Source organism: Poecilia latipinna, unplaced genomic scaffold (genome assembly GCF_001443285.1).
Source record: "Poecilia latipinna isolate Pla-1442-1.1 unplaced genomic scaffold, P_latipinna-1.0 Scaffold1548, whole genome shotgun sequence".
Lineage (NCBI taxonomy): Eukaryota > Metazoa > Chordata > Actinopteri > Cyprinodontiformes > Poeciliidae > Poecilia > Poecilia latipinna.
In genome coordinates, this window is record NW_015114164.1 from 72,173 (window position 1) to 99,145 (window position 26,973).

A 26,973-nucleotide genomic window follows, 5' to 3' on the forward strand; every position below is an offset into this window, starting at 1 on the left:
CTATGAACTATCCCCTCACCTCCTGGAGGGGATGATTTTATGGCAGGAAAGAGAGCTGATAAGGATTTCAGGAGAAACTTCTAATTCTTCTTTGTCAGTTAGTCATGGGTTCAGGTCAAACAGGGTACAAACTACATTCCACACATCGGTCCTTTAAGACAATTACCAGATCAAGCATTTTACCCAAGATGCCTTCAGGTCTCTTCTGCTATCACAACTGTGGAAACATCTAAACATTATCTGTAAACTTATTTAATGGACAAACACATCTTGCAGAAATACAAAAACAAAGCAGATATAATCCGTAAATAAATTAGAAAAAGTATCATCAGTTCCTTCCAAAATGAAATAAGACTGAAAACGAAATTTTCTATTACAGCAGTTAATCTTTCCAAAATGTCTAATAACATATGAAACTGTAAAATAGGAAGGCATGAAATCTAGGCAACCGTACAGCTAACAGAATCTGCTTTAGACTCTTTGTCTGTTTTTATAAAGCTGCCAGTTGACTCTGCAGAGCTGAAACACCCATAAATATCTCATCAGAGTGTGCAGCTGTCAGAAGTTATCTTGTTTTAATGTGAACCTTGAACAATCTCATTTCACGCTGTTTGATTATTCCATCCTCGCTACTCTTTTTTTCAGGTTTTTCTTGGTTATGCTTGCACTTATTTTTAATTTCTAGATTTTCTTTTGTACCTTATGTACCTTGAAGGTATCATTAAGTAACAGAGTTATATGCAATGTATGGGAAGTTAAAAAATGTAATCAATTTTAGACAAGTTCTGAAGCATTGCAGTTCTTATCTTTTAATTACAAGATTCAGATTCCAATATGAGATAAGTGGATTATGTTTCCTTGAACTCCCTCCCTGTTAGACTGATTTTATATACATATATATGTGTTTGTGTGTGTGCCTGTGGATAGAACACGAGAATAGCACTGGAGCACTTGGAGTCGGTTCCAGAAAAACATTGTCTGCTAGACGACTTCAAAGATTTGGAGGTGGGTTGATATCAGGTCCATGCGGATCTTTTTTCTAACTGTTTTGAATTCAGTGCTCAGCACTGCTGAGGCTTTAGGAAGCTCCGCTTGGTTGGAAACAGCGGAGTCTCACGTCTGCTTGGTTGTGACAACAGCCTCTGTTCGGTTTGTTCAGGAATCACGGCAGCAGATGGCGTTTGTAGAGCAGCGGTGTGGTAGATACAAAGAGATCGTCCGGGACCTGCAGGACCAGCTGGACGAGTCCAAACGCAAAATCCAAGAGTACAGAGTAGGACACAATATAGACACACACATTTGTATTTATGTCTTTAAGCTGTTGCATTGACTTCGATTCATTTAAATAATGCCATTTGTCCCAAAAAGCTGACTAGAAATGTGGAAATCAGAGAAGTGTTTATCAGAACTGCTTACCAAAGAAGGCCTTGGTTTATTGTCCTGGGAACCCTGGATCTTTAAACAGTTTGGATCAAGACAGCTCAACAGATGGAAGAGCTGCTAACTAATTGTTAATAATAACAGGACATTCAGTGAGTTAATAGTTCTGTCTGTAAAATCCCTCAGTAGTTCAGGCTATAAAATTGAAAACTGTTTACCTTTACACCTCTGGATTGATCCCTGCTGTCTCTTTAGATTTGTGTTTCTGTCAGTTTCTGCTGTATAAAACGTTCCCAAGGGTGTCGACCTTTTTTCACGTTGCTCCTGGAGGATTTTGTTGCAGAAAGCAGGGAAATCTCCACCTTTCTCAAGAGGACTCGGTCTCATTTGCAATTTGTCCAGTCTTCTTTGTCTATGGGCCAGTAACCATTGGTGATAGGGACAGGGTTCTTACCTGACTAGTTGTCCTTGACAAAATTTGATTCCCCCCATGGCTATGGGAGTATAGACTAGGGGTGTCCAATTTGTGGCCCTTAGAATGGTTTTATGTGGCCCTCGATCCAAATTTGGCTCATCAAAACAGGTGTTTGTTTAGTATATCGGTGTTTTGTGGCAAGATTTTTACAAATTAAATTTTTCATAAACTGGAAAATTATAGGTAGAATCCTAGATATTTTAATTAATCACATTGTAGAAAATGTAGAAAACTGGACGCCTTTTTTTAATACAGCATTTTTATTTTTCGTATTGATGTGATTTAGCGATCTCTTCACCAATCATACCACTTTGTTCATTTCATGAAAACATCATGTTTAGTTGATTTTATGGGGGGATGGAATGATGGATGTATTTCCGCATTTCTATTTTATTTTATTTTTTAAATCTGATTTTTATGTCCTTCAGTTACTTTCATCTTGAAATTCCATATGGCTAAGCTTGGACAGCTCTGCTTTTGAAAATGGATTGTTGTATTTTATTTACAGTCATTTTTGCACCTTTATGTTTGTTGATGTCCAGTTTAATCAGGGAATCAAAGGTTTTGTTCCAATAAGGCATGTTGATCTGAAAAGGTCCGGGAGGTCACATAAACAAGAACACACACACATGCACACGCACACACACACAGAGTGAAATGTTTAATTCCTTTTAAAAAACTGGGCTTCTCACCAACACCGCCCTTTATCCAGGTCCACCTAATAGCACTGCTTTGTTCGAACAGCGGCAGTTTGGATAAGGATTTTCTAACTCTGACAGCATTTTCATGAATAACTCACCCACACACAAGCTACTGCATGTACCGCACCTCATTTACAAGTTCTATGAATAAATGAATAATTTCAGGTGGCAGTAATGTCTCGTAGAAGGTCCGAGTGCACAGCAGCGCATGTGGACGTTCAAATGAAACCTAACGATTACCAGTCTCCTTTAATTGCCCCATTTATGTTCTTTGCTGGAAAAACAGTCGGGGGAGCCATTAAGACATCACTGTTGACAGCTGATTGCTATCAGCAGTTTGCAACCTCCTCTAAATAGTCGTGCAGTCACTCTATAAGTGGTTTTGCTCTTCTAGATTACCTCTCACTTTGCTTAATGACTCCCATGATAAGTGATAAGTGACATTTGCATCAGCTTAATGACTGCTGCTCACTTGTGGTTTGTTTAAACAAAAACAGGTGGAAGAAAACGTTCACAGGTTCAATTGTTGATCTGTAATCTATGTACAGTTCCAGTCAGATGCTTATATGCTCACATCATCAGCAAGAATGGTAACTTGGGGCTTTTAATAATTCATTTGAATTTTACTTTATTTCAGGGTGGACTAGTAATAAAACAGACTTTCTTGAAGAATTTGTTGCACTAATTTCAATTTTGTATTTTCTATAGTAATAGGCCCTAATAATTACAGTTTTGTAAATGTATGTATTACTTTTGGTGGGATAATTTGATCGTCTGATAAGAATGAATAGAGCTTACTTAAAAAAATTAGTGTCCTGCCATAGATTTTTAGAATATTATTTGGGTTGAGGGCCCTTCCAGAAGGCTAATGTTAGCGTGTTAAATCTATTTTTATGTGTTTTTGGGATTATTGTGCTGTTGGAACAGCAAAACTGTCTGCCTCAGATTAAAGAAAATATCAGAGATCGGTACCACTGCAAAAAGTTAGTTGCATTAACCCTAAAGCAGTAGTAATGAACATTAGTGTCACTGACGCTAAAGCGCTATGCCAGCACAGTGTTTAGCAGAAGCTAATGCTAACTTCAAGTTAAAGTTAATAGGGGAATTTAAAAAAAAGAATGTGAGAAGAGGAAGACGGACTGCTAAGTAAACTGTCTTCATCCACTTTAGGAAAACAAAGCATGAATATAAACGTACATCAGAACAGTTTTTTGGAATTAAATCAGACAAACAGTAGCTTTTTAAAACAACTCATCTTGAACCTATTGAAAATTTGCGAGCTATACTTAAAAGCCAGGACCGTACTGGGAAAACCAACGAATTAAAATGGGCTGTACCACTTGAGATAAAATGAGTACTCAAATATGCAATTAAAATTACACCAAGAACTTGTTGAGCGCTACAAAAAAGAGTGTAGTTTCTGCCTAACTGCCATTTAATCAAATATAGCTAAGAAAGTATATTTATTGGAGCCTGCATTAATCATTTTGACATTGTGTGAATTATTCAGAAAAAAATTTACTTGTGCTTCGAGTTCATGTTTTTAAAAAATATATTGAAATTTTATTTGTTTTTATACACCCAACTGGTGAAAAAAAAGTTCAAATAAATCATTAAAAGCCTTAAAATTAATCTGATTTTGTCCAGATGTACACTTAAGCAAAAAACAAAAACTACACAGTGGGTTTGATTTCCTTCAGTCTTCATGTTGTGTTTTTGCTGTGTATCGACATTACTAAACATAAAAACATATTAATTGCTTTAGAAGCCCAACATGGTCCAAAAAAAAATTACCCTTTTTTTTTTTTTTTAGATCAAATTGTGTTGATCCCAGATTTCAATTTCCTTACAAACTTTGTTTCATTTTTGACTGTCTGTTCATTCAATTTGCCACCAGATAAGCAAATAACATTATCGAACAAAATTTTTGAAATGCAGCAGTTGCACAAGCCTGGAGTCTGACCTGCAGTGATCACACACACACATCTTTGTGACAGTTTCAATAAAAGCTCTATTAGCCTTGCCTCTGATTTCCAGCTGTGAGAAAGCGACTGAAGTTTGGCCTTAAAAAATAGTTATTTCAGGTACCCAGCAGATAAAGTTGCCCCACTATTTATGCCTCATAATGACAGTCTTTTTTTGTTTTTCCTCACAAAGTTTTTTTTTTCTTCCATTTTTTGTATTTCCAGGAAGCAAAGTTAGATGCCACCTCCAGGAGTCTGAGACTAGCTGCTCTTTCTTCTTCCATCAAAGGCCCCAGCACATTCCTGAGCAGCACAGTGAGGCCTGACTGTCTCTGTGAGTGTGCATCCCTTTCTTGCTGGGAACCTTTTGATCATAGCTCTCTTTCCTCCTTTTAATCTTTTCCTTTTGTAATCAGATTTAAAATTTCCCATCTTTTCCACCTGCACATTAATTTCTCAGCCCTTTCTCGGATCTCATAAGGATATTTATTCTCTTCAGTTTTCCCAAGCCAAGTCGAGTAGAGGGCAGCTGCCGCATGCTGAAAAACTTAAGTCCAGCTGGATTTGAGTGTGTCAAAACAGTGCGGCGTGAATGCAGCAGGTTTTAGGAAATCTGTTTGAAAACATGGACGCTCCCTGCAGAAGGACCTCGCCTCCTTCTCTAAACGTATGAGAAGATGTTAACATGTAGATTTCAACATTTAGTTTTGCTACTTCTTGCTTAAAGATTAAATATTTAAATATGTATCACAAAAATCAGATAAAGTGCCTGTCTGCAGCTTCTTACTTCTTCCACAACCACAAATCTGAAGATTTTTATATTCCAAAAAATGCAAAGACTCACATTTACCTTGACATATAATTAGTGTTGCAGTAATTGATTATCCCATTTTTCTAACTGGTAACATTTGGGAAAAATGTCTTGCTGTAAATAAAATGATCTGCCAGTGGAACTGGGATGTTTTTATCAACAATATTAAGGAATTATTGACTTAAAACAAGCTTCTACTTCTTGCTGAGAGGTTACTTGTAAGTTATTTGGACTATTTGAAGCGTACTAAGACATCTACATTCGAAACCAGACCAAAAGTACTTGGTAAGACTTAGTTTTTGCAGTGTATGGCACAACTTAACACACCTGGAAAAGACCCAACTGTTATCAAAACTGACAGGTTTTTACTGATATTTCCATACTACCTTTTAAAATTGTCTACTTTCTGAGTGAGAAAGCGTGGATAACGGGTAAACACGCATGACAACTTTCAGAAGACGGAGCAGAACCCTCATCAAGCACTAAAATACTGAGCATGTCTGTTTACGTTTGGCTTGTCGTGCTTTATTCCTCCCTGCCGCAGCCCCTCCCCGACGCCTGACCGCCACAGACCTGGATGATGCCCAAGGCGAGGGGTCTCGACCTCTCACGCATTAGTTCAGGGATGACCAAACCTTTACGCAGATCTCTACAAATCTCAGCATCTCTTGCCGCCTGATGCTCACCCACAACCTGCTCCGCTGTGGTAAGAGGTCCCTGGTTCAACGCTAATCCCCCTCCAAGTACCTCAGGAACGTTAGAGACATTTCTTAAACACTGAAGGACTAGCGGCTTGTCTTTTCGCTGTGAGAGAAGCATAACTGTGAAGACTTTTGATGTCATTTAAAAGAACCTGTATTTAAAATATTTATAAAGCTTGAGGCCAAAATATATTTTACTGTTACACGTGTCGCTGTTGTCATCTGTCATCATGCCAATGTGTTTGTGCTAAAACTTTTGAGCGACCAACAAAACTCTGGTGCCTTTTCAACAAGCTGCAGTTGTTTTTCCTAACTTCTTGTACTGTGTTCATCATGAAATGTTTGACCATTTATTCATTTTTGTGTGATGCAGTATATATTTAAGGAAACGAGTACAGATGTCTGTTTTTATGAATTGTTCCACAAATGCACTGCGAAGTAAGGTCACAGTTTCTAATATGTATTTTATAAAATGTCTTTGCTTTTAAATGTTCTTTGTTTTTAACCTTACATTTATTAAATAAAACTTATATTTTAAGCATTTATTACCATAAGTTGTCAAAGTAAATTTTTTACTAATATCTGTCAGGAATTAAGTTAAAATCATTACCCCTTATTTTACATTTGTTAAAAATAACATTGACAATATTAAACTATTTTTGCTATTTTTTATTGTATTAAAACATGTTGCTAGTGATAGTAATATTCATATCCAAGCACAATGCAGCAGATAACACAAGTTTTAAAAAAGTGTTACATTTTGATTATCAAGTGCCGACATTGCTGCATAAAACAAAATCAGTGACACCAGCTCAAATTTTAGGTTATAAAATTAAGATTTAGATGGAGATTTTTCCAGTTAAGAGAAGAAAGGAGAAATGTCAGAGATATTAATAAACTGGCACCCTGTGGAGGGATTTAAGAACATTTTCATGAGCCCAGTTTGACTGCAATTCTTCACCGTGACAACCAGAATAACCTGGTTTTTGTACATGAGCCATGCAGCTGTGTAGCAAGTTTCACTTTTCTCCCAATCAATCTGTTTTCCTTGAGAGGGTTAAGCTACACTTTAAACTGTGAGAAGGTTTTTTCAAGGACTTGTATAGCTGCGTTTTCATTGACCAAAAATTTCCAATTATAAAGATAGATTCGCTTAATAGAAACATGCCTATTTCGAAATAAATGGAAGCACTTTCTGTGTCACACCAGTTTGTACACACATTTGTTGGTGCTGTCCTGCTTTGACAATGTGCAGCTGAGCCCTTGTATAGTTCATCAAAAGTTGAGTTCGTCATTCAAGTTTTGAATCCATCGCTTTTATGGATCCCAAGGTCCCAATAATAAGGACCTTGTTGCTCCAGTGCCTGAATAAGACGGCAGCATCTCTCTTTATGACTGCTGATTAGCATCAGTCCCATTGCTGAAATGTGGATATAGCTCATGTACTTACGTCTGTCACCGCCATAAATGTTAATGACTTAAATGTTTGTTCATTGAATGGAAACATAGCGATTGCAAAGTTGTTGTTGTTTTTTTTTTTACATTAGCAGATTATCGACAAAGCTTGCACACATTTGTAATGAAAACACATCTGTTGTCTGGCTCTAAAACGTCACTTCAAATCATTGGTACTGCTCTCCGGTCAGACAGCAGCTGAAACCAAGCATTGACTTGGCTCAGACACTGAGAAAATCCCTTTATGCAATTGAAACATGTTTGGAAACAGCTGTTTCTGATTTAAAGCAATTTGTTGAACATCATATGTTTTGTACTCAAAGAGGACACAAAAAGTGAAAAACACTGTAAAGGAAAGTTGCTTTTTTTGTTTGTTTTTTTGCCTGCTGAACTTTATTCCTGCAGCTACCTTGGTGGCATTTGCTTTCAGAAAGTAAGCAAAGGCTTTTTTTCCTGTCCAAAAAGTGCTTTAAAATCATGATCCACTTAGAAATTGTTTTAATACTTTTATTTTCATGGCTCTAAAAGAAGTTATTAAAACTTCCTACAGAATACAAGAACATTGAAAATATTTTAGGCTCCAAACCCCTTTATCAGTGTAAACGTTTGCCTCTTCCTGCTAGCAGAGAATTCAGATATAAATATTAGAAGGTTACAGACATTTCCTGCTTTTCCTCATACAGAGTTCCAGATTTTCTGTGTAACTTGAGACTGAGACTTTTCTGACGCAATTCTTCAGTCCTTTTCCTTTATCTTGTTTAAAATTTAACTTAATGGATCCATAGGGGCTCAAAAAAGACAAGAGCAGGTCTTTCTTGACTACTTGCATCCTGCATGGTTCTAAAATTTAGCAGTTGCATATACTTAAAGAAAGTTACAGGATACTTTTTCTTATTCCAGCTTCTTCTATTGGAAAGTGTTTCAGTGCAATCTCTTCACCTCCTGGTAAAAATAAACACGATGTTATATCTTGTGCATGACTATGTATCACCTCTCTCTCTCTTCTAAAGTCTATTTTTGACTAATCAGACACAGGGCCTTTTTCTTATTTTATGATGTTGCAACCACAAACTTTACAGCATTTCTACTGATTGTTGTGCATATTTGTGAAGTGCAGGATAATTTTTTTCATTTCACAAGATTTTTTTTTCTCAGAAAATCACATAACTGGCATATATTTGTATTAATAGTGTTAATTTTAATAGTGTCTGACACTATGTTGTGTTGGTGTTGAGTATAAAATTCTAGTACGATACATTGAAGTTTGTTGTAATGTGACAAAGTGAAAAAAGTTTCAACTTGGCTCTGGTTCTGGCAGTTTGTTGACTGATCCTTCACTTTCCCTTGAGTTGTATGTTACTTTTAATCTTTAGGGGGAAAGAAAACACATTTACTACTCCCAACTTCTTAAGAGAGTGCTCGTGGTGCTTTAAAGGGGCCAGAGCTTTGTGTTCTTGTGTTTGAAGCTGCTGTGGGTGTCTTTTGTGCTGAAGAATATAATATTCAGAGAAAGAGAGAGAGAAAATTGTGACAGCTAAGTGGCCGCTTCTAAAAGTCAAAGCTTATGAAAGCTTTGGCATTTTGCAGTTCTAAAGCCCTCTTATCTAAACATTTTCTAAATGGAAATGTCTCATTTTTAAAGGACTTAATAACAAAGTGGAAACAAATTGCTGTGCAACCCGTGCAATTATGGGGCCGTGTTACGAGTCCTAGCTTTATGAGGCAAAGTCAGCTGAGCCCGGAGCTGCAAGCCTCCATTCAGGCCTCACCGCAGTGTTTCCTCCCCTAACTTCTGACTTAATCTCAAACACAGGTCTAGAGGGAAAACAAAGTATACAGTACCTGAATTATTTGGACCTTTGAGGGTACAAACTTCAGCGTCATATTGTGACTTAATGGGACAGTAGAACATGGGCACTATTACGTGTTTTCCAGCCACAAAGTCCTATTTTAACAACTGATAACAGAGTATAGAGAGTACAAATATATATATCAAATATTACTTAAAAGAAATTTGTAATTTAATGCCTTGACAATTTCAAGGCACTTTTGGCCTCTCTCTCTTTAAGAAACTCCAGCAATTTCTGAAACTCCGCCTTCAGCAAGTCATCACAACTTGGCTCCTCTATTAATTTTTAACTATGTTTTTACCTGTGTTTCACTGAGAAGCAGCTTCTATAACGAGCTCAGCTGATGTGCAGTTCCACCAGGTGTTTGCTAATTGCTTTTGGCTAGTCTGAAGGAACTGAATGGGGAAGTCACAGTGGTAAGCTGCTCTGTGAGGTGGAAGTTTAAAAACTGAGCTTAGAGGAGGAGATGTGCCTTGAAGGCAGAGCTATGTCCATCCAGGTGTTTTGCACAGTTGAATGGTTGCCATAGGAGAATAAAATATTTCTCAAATGTGCATGAAAGAATCAAGGCAACACTCCAGGTATGTTTTTGATGAGGGAATAACATTAGAACATGATAAAAAGCCCCCCAAAAGTCCCTTTAAAGAAAAGGACAAATGAATTTTTTGAGGAGGAGGGTCGGAAACGTATGGTGCACATTTGTTTTCATTTCTTTTTGCTCCAAAAGGCCCCAAAATATATGAAACTTGGTGAGGTCCAGATGTTTTAGGAAAGCCTCTGCATCTTGATAGAGAACATTGCCATCACATAAACCAAACTACAGGCAAAACATATCAGAAAATTAGTACTGCGCATCTTATGGACGGGGCTGAGTACAAACACCACTCGTTTTATGCTTCAGATTCACCTTAGTGTTATTTCCTCGCCTTCAAACTGCTCAGGTTTACATAACGATGATGAGTAATCTGAAAGTCATTCATCCTTGCGCTGATATTCTCACATCCGCTGAAGCACAGAAAATCTGCTATGTTTGGCTGAGTCACTCACGCACAATCACAAGTAATCAGCCTTCCGTTCTTGTGATCTATGTCTTGGTGCACTGTAGGTACATCCCGTGGAAAAGCAGCCCCACTTTGTAAAGCGCACTCAGACTACAGGATCAGTTCTGCAGCTCCCAACAGACTGCTCTCCGCATTTTTATTCTGCCCCACCATTAGTCTAACTTAACTCCACTTTATCCGGGTAAGACACTGATGAATAAATTTGCCGCCTCGCCTTTGGTTCGTGTTTGTGTTTCCCAGCAGAGGAAGATCCACCGTCTACATGAAACAACAACTATAGGAGAGTTTTGCAATCCTCCGACCTGAGCGCACATCTGTCAGAATGGATTGCTGCGTGACATTCAGAATAATTCAGCTCTCAGACTTATTCATGAGCTTACAATCGATTTCTCCACACACACATCCATCCATCCACGCATGCATTTTTCTATACCAACCACAAGTGTATATGCAGATTTGCTGAGCAATCAGGACCTAACCTGAGTCGGAGGCAGTGATGAAAACATGCAAATGTACAAAAATACTTCCAACTTAAACGTGTAGACAGCTTGAGGCTACTCCTGCCCTCCTCTCTCCAGGCTGGCACATCTTCTCCCTCAGGTCTGTGCCACCAGTAGCTTATTAAGAAACAGAGAACCCCTCGCCCTCTGCACTGACATCCAGTCTGACCTCTCCAATCTGTTGCTGCACCCTGAACAACACAGTGATTAGCTGTGATCACTTTCTGAAGTCACCTTGTGCTTGTTGTTCCAAAGGTCCTTTACCTAGTAAGTAAGGAGATAAGTATTTAGCCACCATCCTGGTTAGATAAACCCTTTCACACTGCACTTTGTCAAAGAATCCAAAGCAATTGAAAACCTGTCCTCTTCCTTGCTTTTGGTGGCGCTGCACCGAGAACTACTGAAAGAAATCCCTAGAGCTAGAGAAGCATATTTGTTTTGGTTGGATTTACCCAAAATTCCCTGCGCTATAGTCTGCTGCCTGCTTCTAGAGCATTCTCTGGTCTGACATTCACCAGAGCCACACCACAGTTCACTTCAACTGAAACAACACCTAGGTTTTAGGGGTACCAGAGTGTGATTGTGCATTCACAGGGAGGGGACATCAGCCCTGTTTAGTCCACTAGAAAGTCCGATTTGTTTGGAGAGGATTGAATGACCAATCGAACTCGGATGCGGACCACAAAAGCAATCTTTTTTTTTTTTTTTTTTTTACACCTAAAAACCTAGGTCTTGGTTCGATTGAAGTGGTGTGGTGCGATTCGAATGCATATGTGAATGCAAGCAGACCAGAGACCGCTCCAAAACTGCTAAAATCTCACGCTACTCCATTTTTGTTTACATTTTATGAAAAAGAAAGTTACGTTCAGTGTCTTCATGTTGTGTCCTTCAGTAGTTCTTGGTACAGCGCCACAACAGGCAAGAGGGTGAAGAGGTTGTTCAAAGGGTTTAGTTCAATTGACACAGTCAAACCTAAGTCCATAACTAAATTTAAGTGGACAAATGACCCCAACAAGGATGGCCCTATCTTGACAAACTGTATGGATAGAAAGTTTTAGTTTCCCTGCAACTTTTGGCTGTTTACGGAAACAGTTGTGTCTATTTGACAAAAGAAAAAGGAAATTGCAAAGCATTAAGAGGGCCTCCTAATTAACTAACTCATGTTTGGTTCTTTCAAAGTTAAGTCTGCAGTGAAAAGATATCTAATCTTCACTAATGGTCTGTCACAATCAAGTGACTCAGGATTTAAAGCCGCAACATCGCATTCATCACCTTTTGCTTCCAGCTAATATTTGCAACTTTAAGGCTCACTGGATATTATCCCACTAAAACGACCATTAGTAAACACAGCAACTCCTCGGCGTTGCTTCTGCTGCTCACAGGCAATCAGGACATGATGGGGTGGTTGCCATTTCTGTTTACTGCTGTTCTAATGCCGGCGTAAGCCTCTGCAGCCATCACCTCCGCTGATTCCCATTAGAACAAATCTATTTGGCTTGCATTACAAACCCATTCAATCAGTCAAGCCGGCCTGCTCTTTCATTTAAGCCAGAAGGGCTGAGTGTGTATCCAGCCGCTGTCTTTTCAATAAGCAAACGGGTTATTGCACCCGAGTCTCAACATCAGGCTCATTTTCTCTCCTGAGCCTAAAGAAAATATGTTTCTGTGCAATTGTTTACTCTCTATTTGTATTTATAACCCTCTTTGAAATAGAATATGGCGCTGGATGATGTCTTTGGAAGCTGGAAATATGCAAATGTCACGGGGCAGAGAGGAGTGATTTTCATGTTTAATGGCAGACAGGTGGAGATGCAGGCAGCCATTCGGCCTGCCGCTCGTTATGGCAGAATGACCTCTCCTGGCGCTCTGAGTGGGAGACTCATCTCCCCCCTTTATCCCTCCATCAAGCGTCATTACGTGTAAGGACCAGTGACTGCGCTAAATCACGCGCAGAAGCCCGCGTGCGCGCGCAGCTCCACGGCGACGGTTAGGATGAAGCTAGCAGCAGCACTCGATGTTGTGAGGCTATCACTCGCCACGTCTAATGAAAACAAGCCGAGCCTGGAGTCCAGGGCTTTCCGTATTAACTGGTGTGTACGTTCTTAGTTGATTTATTATACTTTTATTTCATGCCGCTCTGCTTTTTTCAGAAGGTGTGCGTATGAAATTTAGAGAGCAAACGACATAAAGCTCGGTCGGTGCGGCCGCTGAATGATGCGTGACGAACTGGAACGAGCAGGAATTAGTTGTGAACAGATAAGTGAAAAGGGGAGAGAAAGGAGGTTTTAAAAAAATGTTTTTCAAGCAAGAAATTCCAGACTTAACTTTCCAGAGTTCTGTGTCCTTTGTTTTTTTTTTTTTTAGAACATCTAAAATAAAATTTAAAAAAATGAAGGAGAAGGAAAAAATGTGGAATTATTATTAAAGACATTTCTTGAGTGAGCAAGCTTTACGAGTCGGATATAAAAACGAAACACATAATGAAAGAAGGGAGGTAAGGCACAGAAGGAATTAAGGAAGGGAAGCAGATGGGAGACAGAAGGACGGAAAAGAGGGAGGGCAAACAGAAGGAAGAAAGGAACGAATTAAGGTCTCAAAGAAGGAAGGATAAAAGAAGGAAGACACTAGATAATGTCTACTGAAGAGATTCGTGTTATACATGCTTTCCATAGCAGGCTGGGAAATAAGAATTAGGATTTTTTTTTTTCCCTCTCGTCAGTCCATTTTTGGGTTTGAAAACTTAAACTCAAATGTTGGGTTAATCAACTGACGGCTGAACGAATCTGTTTCTTTTTCACCCAAAACTGGGTTAGCAAAATAACTGTAATAGCTTGTTTTTATTGCAGCAGTTTTAGCGCCTTAAAATATCACAGTAATATTAAAGATTATTTCTAACCGAGTTTAGGTTGAAAATGAGTGTTTGTCCACTGTTATCTAACAGGATTTCTAGTCTCTCTTACATGACACAGTTTTCATAGAATGTCAGGGACAAAATCAAAAGATCCGACTGAAAAAGAAAAAGAGTAAACACACTGATTATGATGGGCATAGTTTGGTCCAGGGATGAATGAGTGAACAGTATGAGGAAGAGGTTAGGTCTGTTTTGACAGCAGTATTTTTTAGCCCCAGGGCTTTTGGGTGCAGACAGATTTAACTAGACCACATTTTAGAGAGATGTTTTCTCCCAGTCATCAACAAGTCCTGATTCTTCTGCCTCATCTACACCATCAGATTGCTTTTAAGAATTTCATCCCAACCTGGCGGCTGAACGAGGGTTTCTATCTAAATTAACGCCAGACATTTTGGATCTGATCAATTCATCTTTATCGAGTGTTTGCGTAACACATACCTTTAGGGTCAGCGTAATTAAACCTTCAACTTAGAAACCCAGCAGTCTCGGCTCGTTGGAAATCGATAACTAATTTGAAAAAGTCTTGGATAAAACACGTCCCTAATCAACAACACGACCATAACATAAACGGGGCCGACTTGTCTGGACCCGGCATGCTCTTCCTGCTGGAGATTGCACCATGAATGTTTACAACAATACTGAACTCGGAAACCGCGACACTTCAGATCAGAGTGTTGATTTTACACACAGTGGAGCAGTTTAGTCCAAAATTATTCACACCCTGGATAGATTTAAAATTATTTTTATCCAACCATGTTGTTCCCTGAATGAAATGACACAATATACAAGAGGCATTATTGTTTTTAAAAAAGTTACTCACACTTGAACTGTTCCAAGTTCAAAAGTACTTATACTCTTCTCAAAAATCAATCAAACAACCTTGATTATCTAACTACAGGCAAGACAAGAGGTCTTATAGTTGCTGAAAACTCATTCATTTTGGAAGTTTGAAAGGTCTCCATACCATAACCCTGATCATTAAGCTGATTTTTTTTCTAGTCAACCATTTCTTCACTACTTTAGTTGTGTGTTTTGGGACATGGTGTTGCTGAAATGTCCAAATGTTGCCCAAAGTCAAGCTTTTTTGGTAGGTTGCCTATCATGTAAATATCTCCCCCAAAACATGTTTCCAACATCTTCGGGTTCCTTTTTTATGCTTAATGAAAAATACAAACTTCCTACAATGTTCTCTAAAATTTGCACAATGTGGAACATTTCATGTTTTCTATGTCTTTGTACTATTGCCAGTGGAACTGGGGAACTTTTATATAAAATGGTATCGACTATTTGTGTCCAACTACAAATTTTTCCACTGGTTCAGACATGCTATGTTACATAAAATATAAGTTAAATATAGAAATTCATGTTTTGCTTAAATCTAGGGCATGTCAGCTGCAATTCCATTAACCCTAAATTTGTGCAAATTGAAATTACAAAAATATATTTGCTTAATGGAAACATGGTAATTTAAAAAAAAAATGTTACATGGACTAAATATAAAGTTGAAACAAACTGAACTGCAATGGAAACACGTTTTTCAAATACAGAGTCACACAATTGGCTGTTACTACTGGTGGAAGCGACAAAGAAGACGACACAAAGTTGTAGGAGGTTGACCGTTTGTTTTTTGGAGGGTTTCAGACAAAGCTGTCTCCACCAGAGCTCTCACAGCATCACACAGTTCATAAAAAGTTGTGTCATTCAAACATGTGGAATCCATAACTTCTCTGTAAAATTACCAACTATAATTTCTCCAAAACACAGCATACGCAGCCGCTCCAAAGTAAGCTTGTTCCTCCGATGCTTAGATAAGACATCTCTTGATGGCTGAATTATGAATATAATCTCTGCTTACTTCCAACAATGCCATGATTTTAAATGATTTATGGTGTGGACAAACTTATTCACGCGTGACTTTAATTAAATTTTTTATTTAATGGAAACACTACAATTGTGAAATTGTTTGATTTTTTTTTTTTTACATTAGCAGAATATCAACAAGGACTTGCACGCAAGTTTAAAGATTGCTTTAGCTCTCCAAAAACCACAAGTATTAATATTTCTGGACCTCAATGTGGGTATTTATTCAGAAACTTTAACAACTGGGATCTGCAGTCTCACTTAAGTGTCTTATAGCTGAGTTTCTGTGCACTAAATATATCCATCCAGTAAAGTTCAAAGAAAAGCTTCAATTAAAAGAAGAGTCAAAATGAGGTTTTTTCTTTCCCACCGCCATGATGAGAATGCCTGTTTGTGGCAGCCAGGTCAAAACCGCGCCGCTTTCAAAGCGCAGCAGAACCGATTTGAGTGGCATACAAAACCGCCTCTTTAGACAGCATCACCAATTATATGCCAGCATCAATTATCATGTTTTCCTGCTGCTTTTGCCGCAGTCACCTTCACCTGTTTGAAGTTTGCTCGCCTTGTTGCATTCCCAGATTTCAGTGCCTCCCATCTGGTTCAGGTTGGGGTGAAAGGAGGAGATGGCGGGGGGCGGCGGAGGGTGGAAGGTCTGGGGTTGAGACACTTATTACTTCATTGGGATTCTCGCAGGATTCAATCACACTGTCAAGCTTGGCCAGGAGGCCCGTCTTCCCAAAGCGGCGGGTGAATTACACATCGAGTTGCAGGCAGAGTTTTGAACACGGCTTCCTGACAAGTACAGCTTGATGTATTCATGGAGCCGCTGCCGGCGTCACGGTCTGCTGTCGGCAGCCTCGCACGCATGATGATGCTCAACAGATGACAGCGGAGCAACGGCGAAGCAGGTGTTTTCATATGTAGCTCACACACCCTCAGCCTCATTCGAGGAAATGTTTCTTCTTAATTATGTAACAGAATTCACACCACTTGAACTTTTTCCACACTTTGTCACTTTGCAGCTGCACATTTGGAGTTACTTTTTTGAGATCCTAGGTGGCAGACTGACTGAAAGGAACTGAAGTGAAAAAGAAAAACAGTTCCAAGATTCTTTACAGATAAAGATATAAAAAAAAGTGTGTCTGCCCGCAACATAGAAAAAATAAACAGTTTGGCTAAAGCAATACATCAACATGGTATTTAGCTGAAGCTAATGCTAAAGTGCTAATTTCAATTCAAATTATATTTGCCCTTAGACTATAACCTTTGAGCATCAAATTAATTGTTCCATTATGCCTTTATATATTGTATTTATGTTGATATCATGTTGTGCACAGTCTTTTCTGTTGTTCCCGTTTCTTGTATGGTTCCTAAACTTTGCTCAGCTGAAAGATTAGAAAACCAAATATATCAATGCTTTAATTTAATTTATGTAATTTAAGAATTTATAACACTTTAACGGGGTGTGCATAAGACTGACATGAGACTGCAGTACCCGTCTTAAAGATGAAGGAGTCTTCACGAATGTTTACGACTGTTGTCATGAAGCATCATTCATAAAATAATGACCCTGTTAATGCAAACTTGCATTAAAACTTGTATTAAAAGTCCAATAAAGCAACTTTGCTTGTTAGTGTCATTATTTACCGAATGACACTCCCTAACGGTTGTAAACATTCGTGAAGACTCCTTCATGTTCATAACAGCTGTTATGTGATGTTTATGACATTCTCATGTCAGTCTTATGCACACTTCATCAAAGTGTTACCAAATTTATATAAGAAAATTAATTTAGGGGAAGCTAAGTGTGGTGAACGTTTTCAAAGTTAGCAAAAGTGATAAAAACAAAAAAATTAGCTCCACTAATTAGCGCGTTAAAACTGGGAACTCTGGAAAATCTGGAATTCTTGCATGAGTAATACATATGTGGCAGAACAGTTTGGGTTGGTATGTATATGTACGTCCATAGTATGCACCATAAGGTGTTCTACTGAAAGTCCAACCATTACAAAATAGGTGTAGAGAACTAAAGCCGAGTATCATCCTAAACACACAATCTTCATGGTGAATCCTGGTGGTGGCAGCATCATTATTTTGAGAATATCTTTCTTTCTCTAGCAGTAACAGGGTAGTTTTTTTTTTATTTTTAGAAATGTTTGGAGTATATATACTATATGGAGCTCGGGTGAAGATTCAGCTTCAAGCAGGAGAATCAGCGTAAATGTACAATCTGAGCCACAACATAATCTGAAGCTTTACGTGTTAAAATGGTCCAGTCAAAGTCCAGAGCCATTTGCAATTTTCTGTGGTAAAACAATGGCTCTCTCTATCCAGTCCAAATCCAGATGAGCTATTTTGTTTATGTAGAGATGTAACCTCCAACAAATGCAGCAGTAGTAGGTGAGAGATGTTTTCAGCAAGTTTAGATGTCTTCCTATCAGTCAATTATGCAAAATCAGAAGAAAAAACATTTACGTTTGTGTTGGTTTTGTAAAGAAAAAAAAAAGTACTTCTGCAAGCCAACACAGTCAGCCTTTGACAAAGCTTTCCTACAGTCAGTTATCTCTCTTCTGATTATTACTGTACATCCATTGCATCAAACTCCCTCAGCCCCGACCCAGCCGGATCCGCTCCCTAGATGGCGCTGTGTCCACCGGGCAGCAGAAAGGCCGATCTGCTATTTATCATGCAGTTCTGGCAGCCCGCAAAAGAAAAAAAAAATGCTTTTGTCGGAGGAACTGAAGATTTAAAGCCCAGATTAGCGCATTCATATCTCTGCAGTTAATTAGGAGCGAGGCGCTAACTGGAGTGGAAGAATAGGAGGAGGCGAGCCTCTCGCAGAGACGCACAAAAAGAAAGAAGTGCATTTATGTATACCTGACTGTTCTGCTAATGTATCACCAAGCGCGCCTGCTGAGATGTCTGAATACGAATGCTTAACACACACTTACCTTTTTATTTGATATTTTTTTCCCTCCTGCAAACTTTGTTTTAACAATGCCACACACGTACACACACCTCTGCAGCCAGTCACACTTCTACCTGAGGTTCACGCATGACTGTTTGTATGTGCGTGTCCTTCATAACGCCGGTGTTAAGGTCAGCGGGCTCATATTTTACCTGTCAGGAGTGATCACCGTCGGCTTCACAGCTGCTTTGCTTTCGGTCTGTGGAGGATTCAGCTGTCCTCCTAAATCTTTATCGAGGGAGATAGAAAGAAAAAACCCCTAAAAACACCACCACAACTGAGTCCCGCAATCTATTCAGCGGATCCATCACAATGCAGACGTGGAAGGCGCTTTTAGAGCGACAGAAGCCGCAATCGGCGACGGATCAGCCTTACAAAGCTGCTGTTTTACATGAAGGAAAACATCCCATAAAGTGTTTAAATGGGATTAACCAGTTCATTAGCTGGAGTAAAAATTTCATGACAGGTCAGCTGTCAGCTGTTTAATGCATGAGGGGGAGCCGGTTTCTGCTCCGCAGAGCCTACAGGCCCGCAGGGAGAAAGGCCCTGCTAATGCTGCCGAACGCACGCAGAAAGCCATTTGGAAAAGCCATTAGCAAATGTAGATTGTTTTTCTGTCAATTAAGATATGAATTATCCGGCTGACATCAGCGCGACTGATGTAATCCACTTCTATTAATTCGACTGAAAGGACAAAGTCGTCACTACACAAAATCCAATCAATAAACTTTGTCTGCCAACAGCCGTGTGAACAAATGAATATTTGATGGATACGTTTCATCGGCCAGCGTCCCACTGATGCAAGTGGTGGACAAAATGGCCAATAACAAGCCTTCTGATTTAAGGATCATGATGAAGATGTTCGCTTTTGTTCCAGGAAATGCTTCACCAAACTAGCATGTCTTTGTTAATTTAGTTTCCTTGAGCTGTTATTAATGTTTTAATCACCATCACTGTGGTTTCTCAGTTTGAGCATCCTAATAATTCTCTAATTACAGTGGCTTACAAAATTATTTTTTTTTCACAATTTGTTACAAAGCAACAACAAAAATGCATTTAATTGTAATTGTAAGCAACAGAGCAGCTCCAGCCATCTATAGATGCGTTTTTAGCTTCAACACGGCTGATTCAAACAGTCCAAACACATCTGTCCTCAGCATGTCAGACATCTGCTGAAGCCCGCTAATGAACAGTCATTTGAATCAGGGAAAAAAACAAAAACATGAACAATGCGAGGTTTGGAGGACATTAAATTGATTAAAAATAAATTTAGCTAAAGCTAAGTGTGCTAAACATTTTGAAAGTGAGCAAAAATGCTAAAACGCTAGACATTTTAGAAGTTAGAAGAAATGATAAAGTGCTAAACATTTTGTAAGTTAGCAAAAATGCTAAAGGGTAAAATGAGAAATTAGCTCTGCTAGTAGCGCATTAGCATAAGTGTACCCACCACTGATTCATTGTTATTGGTGTCTTTACATAATAAAATCTGGAAAATCTTGCATGCATTCTTATTCAGCCTCATCTACTTTAAATCCACTTAGTAAAATTATGTGCCACCAACAATGAATATTGTATATCCACACAATATGCGTTGTTAAATAGTCACACTAGAAAATAAACATGTATAACATATACTCAGAAGGCTATCTGTCAAGGAAAACGAGCTCTGGACACACCCTAGTCACGTGGTGGTGGGAGTCACGTTGGAAAAAACAACAAAGAAAACAGAAATATGAGTTTAGTCAAGCTTAATGTAACCAGTTACATGCAGATTTGAGTGCACCAGCTGGATTTTAGAGTAAAAGTTGCTGGATATTTGTGGTCCTAATTAAACTGATTAGTGTGACAAATTTAGAGCTGAATCTATGGATATTATTTCTATTTCCATTTGTAAGCTCCATCAATCTTCTAACTCCTGCTTGATATTTTGCGTTCGACTCCCATTTGCAATCTAGCTGGTTAATACTGATCAAAAAGCAGCAAATTGGGATCGTAAAATGCATTCACCAACACTACAGGTAACAGAAAATTGCATTTATAAATGTACCTTCTTCTATTAAGACGATATTTGCCGGAGTACTGAGAGAAATAATTGGATTTGTGTCGTAGAAAGTGCTTCGCTACACTCCGATTCTCTCCAAACACTCGTTTTCGGCGAGGTAATGATTGGAGCGCCACACTGATTCTCTGGAAAACCAAGCTGGTTTTTTAACTGTTTTTGTAAAACAAATTAAGAACTGGAACCGCTCTGCTGGAAAACGCCCTACACCTTGAAAGTAGTGGGAGCGATGACGACGCTGAAAGACACTGGAGCATCTTAGAAAACGCTTAAAAAAAAGCCAAAAGGGGCGGGGAGGGGGAGAGATCCACTTCTAACACAAACAACAAACTCCTGTATCGATTTAGCTGCTTCTGCAGTTGCCATTATTGTAGCGATACGTCTTGGACCGAGCGCTGCTGCTTGTTCAAATTAATATACATTAACCTCCATCGTACTGACTCAAACAATATAAATCTCTCTTTCTTTCTGTTTTTTTTTTTTTTCTTTTTGGAGGAACAAATACAATTTCTCATTGTAAATGGCTCAGACTGGGGGAAAAGTCCCCTCAGTTGAATGGATCTCCACCGGCCCCCTCAGGCTCCCTGTTCGCCTGTGGCAGGATGAATGAGTTAATATGTAGTCACTGTGTGAGCTGGATATACTCACACATGGTGCACTGATATCCTACATCAATGGGCTATTGCAAGTTAATGACCAGCTCTGCGAAGGCTCATTTGCAGGAAATATGGACAGAGTTAGGAGAAAAAAAAAAAAAGGGAAGCAGGGAAATCAGGTGCTCCTGCAGTCGAGGAGCTCATAACGGAGCGGCGTGGTTGTGGGGATTCTCATTTGGCTGTGTGATCTCTCACAAAGACTCAGCTCAAGCTGAAAGCCATTCCTACCACGTTGCGAAGACTTCGGACCCTCAAAATTCTCTTGTAGCTTGAGAATGTGCGTGTGGATTTGCATAATCGTCTGTAGGTAAACGACAGCTCTGAGCTGCTCTGCGCTTCGTTTGAATAGAAATGGCAGCACTTTTGGGGTATAAAAGGAAACCGGCGAAGCAACGGCAAACAGGATGAGTCTTTGGCATCCATCTTGTTGCGGAGCCGCCTCCTGCTTTCATAGCGTGAGGTGAACGAATGAGTGACAGACACCCACAGCTGAACATCCAAAACATTTGGGAACATTTTCTTTTTTATTTCTGGGAATTGTTTGAAGTCAAGGGAGCAGAAGACAATAATTAAACTGGTTTAAAAAGCCAAGTACCAACACACACACACACACACACACACACACACACACACACACACACACACACACACACACACACAAAAAAAAAAAAAAAAAAATCTAGTCAAATGTACAACTGTCTGGACATCAGGAGGACCAAAAAAAAAAGAAAAGAAAAGAAAAAACCTTCAGAAAATTGCCTTTTTCTGTACAGTAATGAGTCACCAAGCACACTGGCTAGCTGTAATAAACTATGTAAACATTTTTGTTTTGACACAGTTTTCAGTGAAAACTGAAGAAAAAAATTTTTACTTGGTCACACTGCAGTAAGATTTTAACCCTACATTTTACTTTTACCAAACTTTGACAGTGACAGTTACACTGTTTGCAGACACAAAATATGTTTTGTTTTAACACAGCAGGTCAGTTAAAAGATGTAAAATAAAGGAGAAATATGTCAGAGATTTTTTTTTATACTAAAAATCAAATTTGAATAAATGTCTATATATTTACGTTCTCTGAAAGCTTAACTTGCTCCTGAAAGCTTGAGGACCATCTAAAATTTGGTTGCCAAGGGAGCAAAAAATTTTGAGATACACGATCAGCGGCGACTGAACACTGTCAAGTCAACCTCAACTGGCCAGTAGATTCTTTGACAACAGACAGAAAATCATTCATCTTAATAAATAGATACACAAGTAAAGGGATAAATGAAAACAACCGATAAAAAAAGACACTTTTAAGCACATGTATACGTTACCTCATGTCGCGTCCATGACGGCTACATTTAATGAACCGTTTGAATACCAAAAAAAAAAAAAGACAGAAAAAGTAAAATAGCGTTTTGACTTCCAACTTTCCCGAACAATCATGATTTCTTGAGGTCCCTCACTTACACAGATGCCAGCACCACATCACATACACCTCACATGCATGCTCAGAATGGCCAAAATGACAGTGATCGTATTTTACAGGGTTACAATGGACGGGGGGGTCAGTAGAACTCCAAGGATTACACACCTCTTCACAGTCACTTGGGGTTGTGTCGGGGTGTTCGAGTGATAATTCACACCGTCGAATGTCTCCAGCGGGAACTTTTCAAATCGTCCCGATGGAGTCGTACTGCATCGTCTCTTTGTAACGCTTACAATAGTAAGTGAGCTCCCGTGAGCTGAAGTTCGTCTGTAAGCGACTCCGCGAGTCTAGAGTTCTCAAGAAAATGTGTTCTTTTTAAATCACAGTTGCCAATATGGTACTGTCAAAATGTTTTTTAGCTTTGTTCCAAACAGTTTATTCAGGTGTTGTGAAATGATTTGATTTCTATACATAATATTCCTTATCCTTGTCTTTCGGTCTCTTGCTACTTGCGCTGCCTTTAGCGCTGCCGCTGGGCGTTTTATCCTTCACCACAGCGCCATTGGTTTGCGCAGAGTTGCTGATGTAGTTGCGCGTTTCGTCCACCTGGTAGGAACCCTCGTCCCTGTTTCTGTACTTGTACATAGCGTAGAGGAGGATGAGGATGCAGAGGGCGGCGGCTGACACAATGCCCACCACCATGCCCGTGGTACTGCTGGATTCACGGATCACCTCCGAGGCTCCGGGCGGCACGCGCCTCACCACGCCGGGCACCGTGGGCAAGGCGGCGGGTACTGTGCGCAGCATGGGTGAGGTGATGAAGGGGCCCCTTGGTTTGGTGCCGTCCACATCGAAGGATGTCGGACGGGGCAGCAGGACTGGTATGTCTGGCTGCAGAGGTTTGACCTCGCGATTGTCCATTTTCCCTGCAGGCAGCTTGGGTGGCATGTCCGAGGGGACCGCCGCCGCCGGTGTGCCCCGGATGTCCGGCAGAGGCGAGGCGGGTGTAGTCCTGCCTGCCTCTGAGGCCTTGCTAGGCCTCAAGTCCTTGGGTTCCCACTTGGGCACGAGAGCTTTGTAGCCGCCTTCATAAGCCGATGTGGTCAAGATCTTATCTGTTACCAGGGAGAAGGTGGTGTAAAAATCTTCATCGTCAGTCGGGGGCAGGCTAGAGTCGAAAGCTTCGCCAGAGCCAAACCCCGAAATCACCATGCCATCATCATCATCATCATCACCACCATCATCACCACCATCACAATCATCGCTGCCTCGGTCCGACAAGCAAGGTACCCCCGCCTCAGTGGCCATGGCCAAGGATTCTTTGGTGGTGTCGATAATGGTGAGGACGGGGCGGAGGGTCGGGGGAAGGGGGATGAAGGGTGAACGGGTGGATACAGAAGGGATGTCTATGGGGTCCTCAACTAGCACGGGGACGACTAGCTCCCCTCCTGCAAAGCGGAAACAGAGAGAGAGAAGTCAGGGGGATAGAAAGTTTCTTGCCACCAAAGCAAGAAGCAAATCAAACACACACACCAAAAAAAACAAAAACAAAAACAAACAAAAAAAAACAACCAAACAAAAAAGAAAAAACTGAAAAATGCAAGAAGCAAAGCCCGATATGGAAAAAAAGAAAACCAAAAAGGAAATTATGAAAGAATAGAAACACTGTACCAGTGCAAAACCAATGAAACTCAGAACCAAACAAGACCAGAACTAAAAAGGAACAAAAGAAAAACAGCCATAAATGAAGTTTACATTGCATCAAAAGGCTTTGAGGGATGCACAAGGGTGAGCCACATCAAACTGATACCCCATTTTAACTCCTACATCTCCTTTACATTCAGACCGCAGCAGAACTGAGATTCATGCTGACCCGTTTTCTTATGCGGTGAGCTATAATTGCTACCTTTACATGATTCTGTCAGCAACTACTTAAATGGGCTGTTTTATTGTCGCCTAAATGTTGACATCAAAAGGTGGACTGTTGAGTATAAAAAGAAGTCATACTACCATCTGTTTGTAATAGAGTTATGTTATTGGACCTAAACCAAAATCGAAAAAAAACTTTAGCAAAAAAGAACTGATCTGTTAATTCTAGGATTTTCACATAAAATTTCTTTAAGTCTAACCTGAAGACTTCATTCCTACACAGAACAGAGTGAGATTCTTGTTTATTGATTCATGAAAAAATGGAAATAGTAAAGTTTGTAATGCACGCACAATGTGAATCTCAAACATTTAGAAGGGATGTACCTTCGTCTCTGAGCGACTATAAGATTAAAGTAAGTTAACCTTGTCTGGTGTTTTTGTGTTGTATTTTTACATTTCTACAGATTGCACCATGTTTGGACAGTATTGAATAGGGTTTGTATACTGTATGGTATCTGTAAGGTGCTTGTGTTGCCTTTGTACAGGCTTTGAATGACATTTGTACAATGTTTGTGTTGTATTTTGCAGTGTCGTACAGGGTTTGTACACACAGAGTTTATACTGTATTTGAGATTAGAGTTGACTAAACCTGTGTGAGAAATGATAAGGCTGGCTATCAGTTAGTGTTGGTAAAGTGCTTGTGGACTCCTGGGATGGGTTTGTGTGGTAATTGGTTAATTACCACACAAATCTCTATACATACTGCAATGGACAGTGTATAGAGATTGTACAGTGGACAGCTCTGGAGAGTGTTGTAAGCTGTCTATATGTTCTTTTAGTGGTTTTGGGCTCTATTTGCACAGTACTGGTGCAATGTTGAGCCTTTTTGGCTTGCTGTTTACCCATGTTTGTGCTTTTTAGCTCTAAAAACTACTTGAACTATCAAAAAAAAATTAAAGGGTTTTGGAGTAGAACCACTCCAAATTGTGTAAGGATAATCTAGTTGCCTTGACTTCAGTGGGCTCCCCTAGTTGTCCTAGCCTCTTGCCTTTTGACCCTACAGTTACCACAATGGCACCGGGCAGTTCAGCGACACCTGAATGTTTCCTGACTTGGTGTGACTCAAGTCTTGCTTTCAACAGCTTGTGCTCCCCATTTTGGCGTATAAACCAGAGAAATTAATCCCTTCCCCATAACTGTCTATTCCTAATACACAAATTGACCAACAGGACGCTACTACAAAGAGTCTGAAACATTCAGATGTCAATTGAAACTGCATTTCGTTCTGCCAAAGTGGCTTGTTTGTACATTGCAAAGGCTCACAAACGGCACTATAAAGAGATGCAAACCTTTTGGAACAATAAAGAAAATCAGAATGGAAGTGAAAACAAAAGAAACAATAAAATAACAAAATAGTAATTAAGGCATTGCAAAAAGACTTTGGAATTAGAGCAAACATTGTAATAAAAGAAATAATAAAACATTCACAAAGTAAAGCCACAGATAGAGCTAGTCAGATAAAGGATTAGTAGTAGGTAAGAAGGAAAACGGGTAAAGAAAAGCAAAAGTCAGCTTGGAAAATCATAAAAGCCTACAAAAAAAAGAAGAAAGCATACCATCGGCTTTTTTCAACTTACATCAACAAATTGCCCGCATGATTTTGGCAGGAAGAAAACAAAATTTACAAAAAAAAGTTGTGTAAGAATGCCTTCGGACAGGTTAGATTCTCTTTAACAGCTTCTGGTTACGTAGTATATTATTCTCTGTTTAGACAGGATGGTATAGGGAGGCAACAACATATACATCCACACACATGACATGAAAATAATCTTCGCCATTCTGCTCTTTTTTTTCCTTTCTATTTTTAAAATTTATTCCGTCTTATAAAAAAGAAAAACTGTACATTTACGATTCCTACTTTTATGGTTAAATCTTGGTAAATATCTACAGCTTGATCAGATGACTCTGTAGCTTTTCTCTTTTTTTTTCTGCTTCTTTTTGCTCAACATTTACTTGTTCATCAGTCATGAACAAAATGAACTGTACATATCTTAAGAGTGTCTACATAAAGGGTTTGGGAGGAGGGAGCGTGAGACGGGGTGGGACCTATGAACATACTAGGAAGGAAATGACATAGATGGGGGTGAACGTGTACATCAGTTGCCATGTCCATGTAAAGGCGGCACGAAGCGGTCGGGCGGCATTAGAGCTTTTGGCTGTAAGGAAGGGATGGGGATATACAAACAATGAGCATATACATGCCCATCTACAAAAGAGAACAGCACTCTCAACACTGACAGTTTTACAAACCCTAAGCTGCAACTTCTTTGCCATGCAC

At 39.5% G+C, this 26,973-nt stretch overlaps 2 protein-coding genes across 8 annotated transcripts in view; one reads left to right on the forward strand and one right to left on the reverse strand.

The window, feature by feature from the left end:
* cep128 (centrosomal protein 128) overlaps positions 1-6,508 on the forward strand; it is a 60,905-nt gene extending 54,397 nt beyond the window's left edge. For 5 of the 7 annotated variants that reach the window (XM_015058532.1, XM_015058533.1, XM_015058537.1 and 2 more), the window contains 4 exons: positions 928-1,005; positions 1,160-1,273; positions 4,746-4,854; positions 5,876-6,508. In XM_015058532.1, the coding sequence (XP_014914018.1) occupies positions 928-1,005; positions 1,160-1,273; positions 4,746-4,854; positions 5,876-5,949 (375 nt within the window). In that variant the 3' untranslated portion in view covers positions 5,950-6,508. Of the gene's footprint in view, positions 1-927; positions 1,006-1,159; positions 1,274-4,745; positions 4,855-5,019; positions 5,474-5,875 lie in introns of those variants that run through there. The other 2 variants (XM_015058536.1, XM_015058539.1) reach the window with 2 other exon arrangements.
* A 16,374-nt stretch (positions 6,509-22,882) lies between these two features.
* LOC106963556 (neurexin-3b-beta-like) overlaps positions 22,883-26,973 on the reverse strand; it is a gene marked incomplete at its 5' end in the record, with an annotated part of 63,878 nt that continues 59,787 nt past the window's right edge. Inside the window, one exon of the mRNA XM_015058531.1 lies at positions 22,883-24,214. Within this exon, the coding sequence (XP_014914017.1) occupies positions 23,232-24,214 (983 nt within the window). The remainder of the gene's footprint in view (positions 24,215-26,973) is intronic.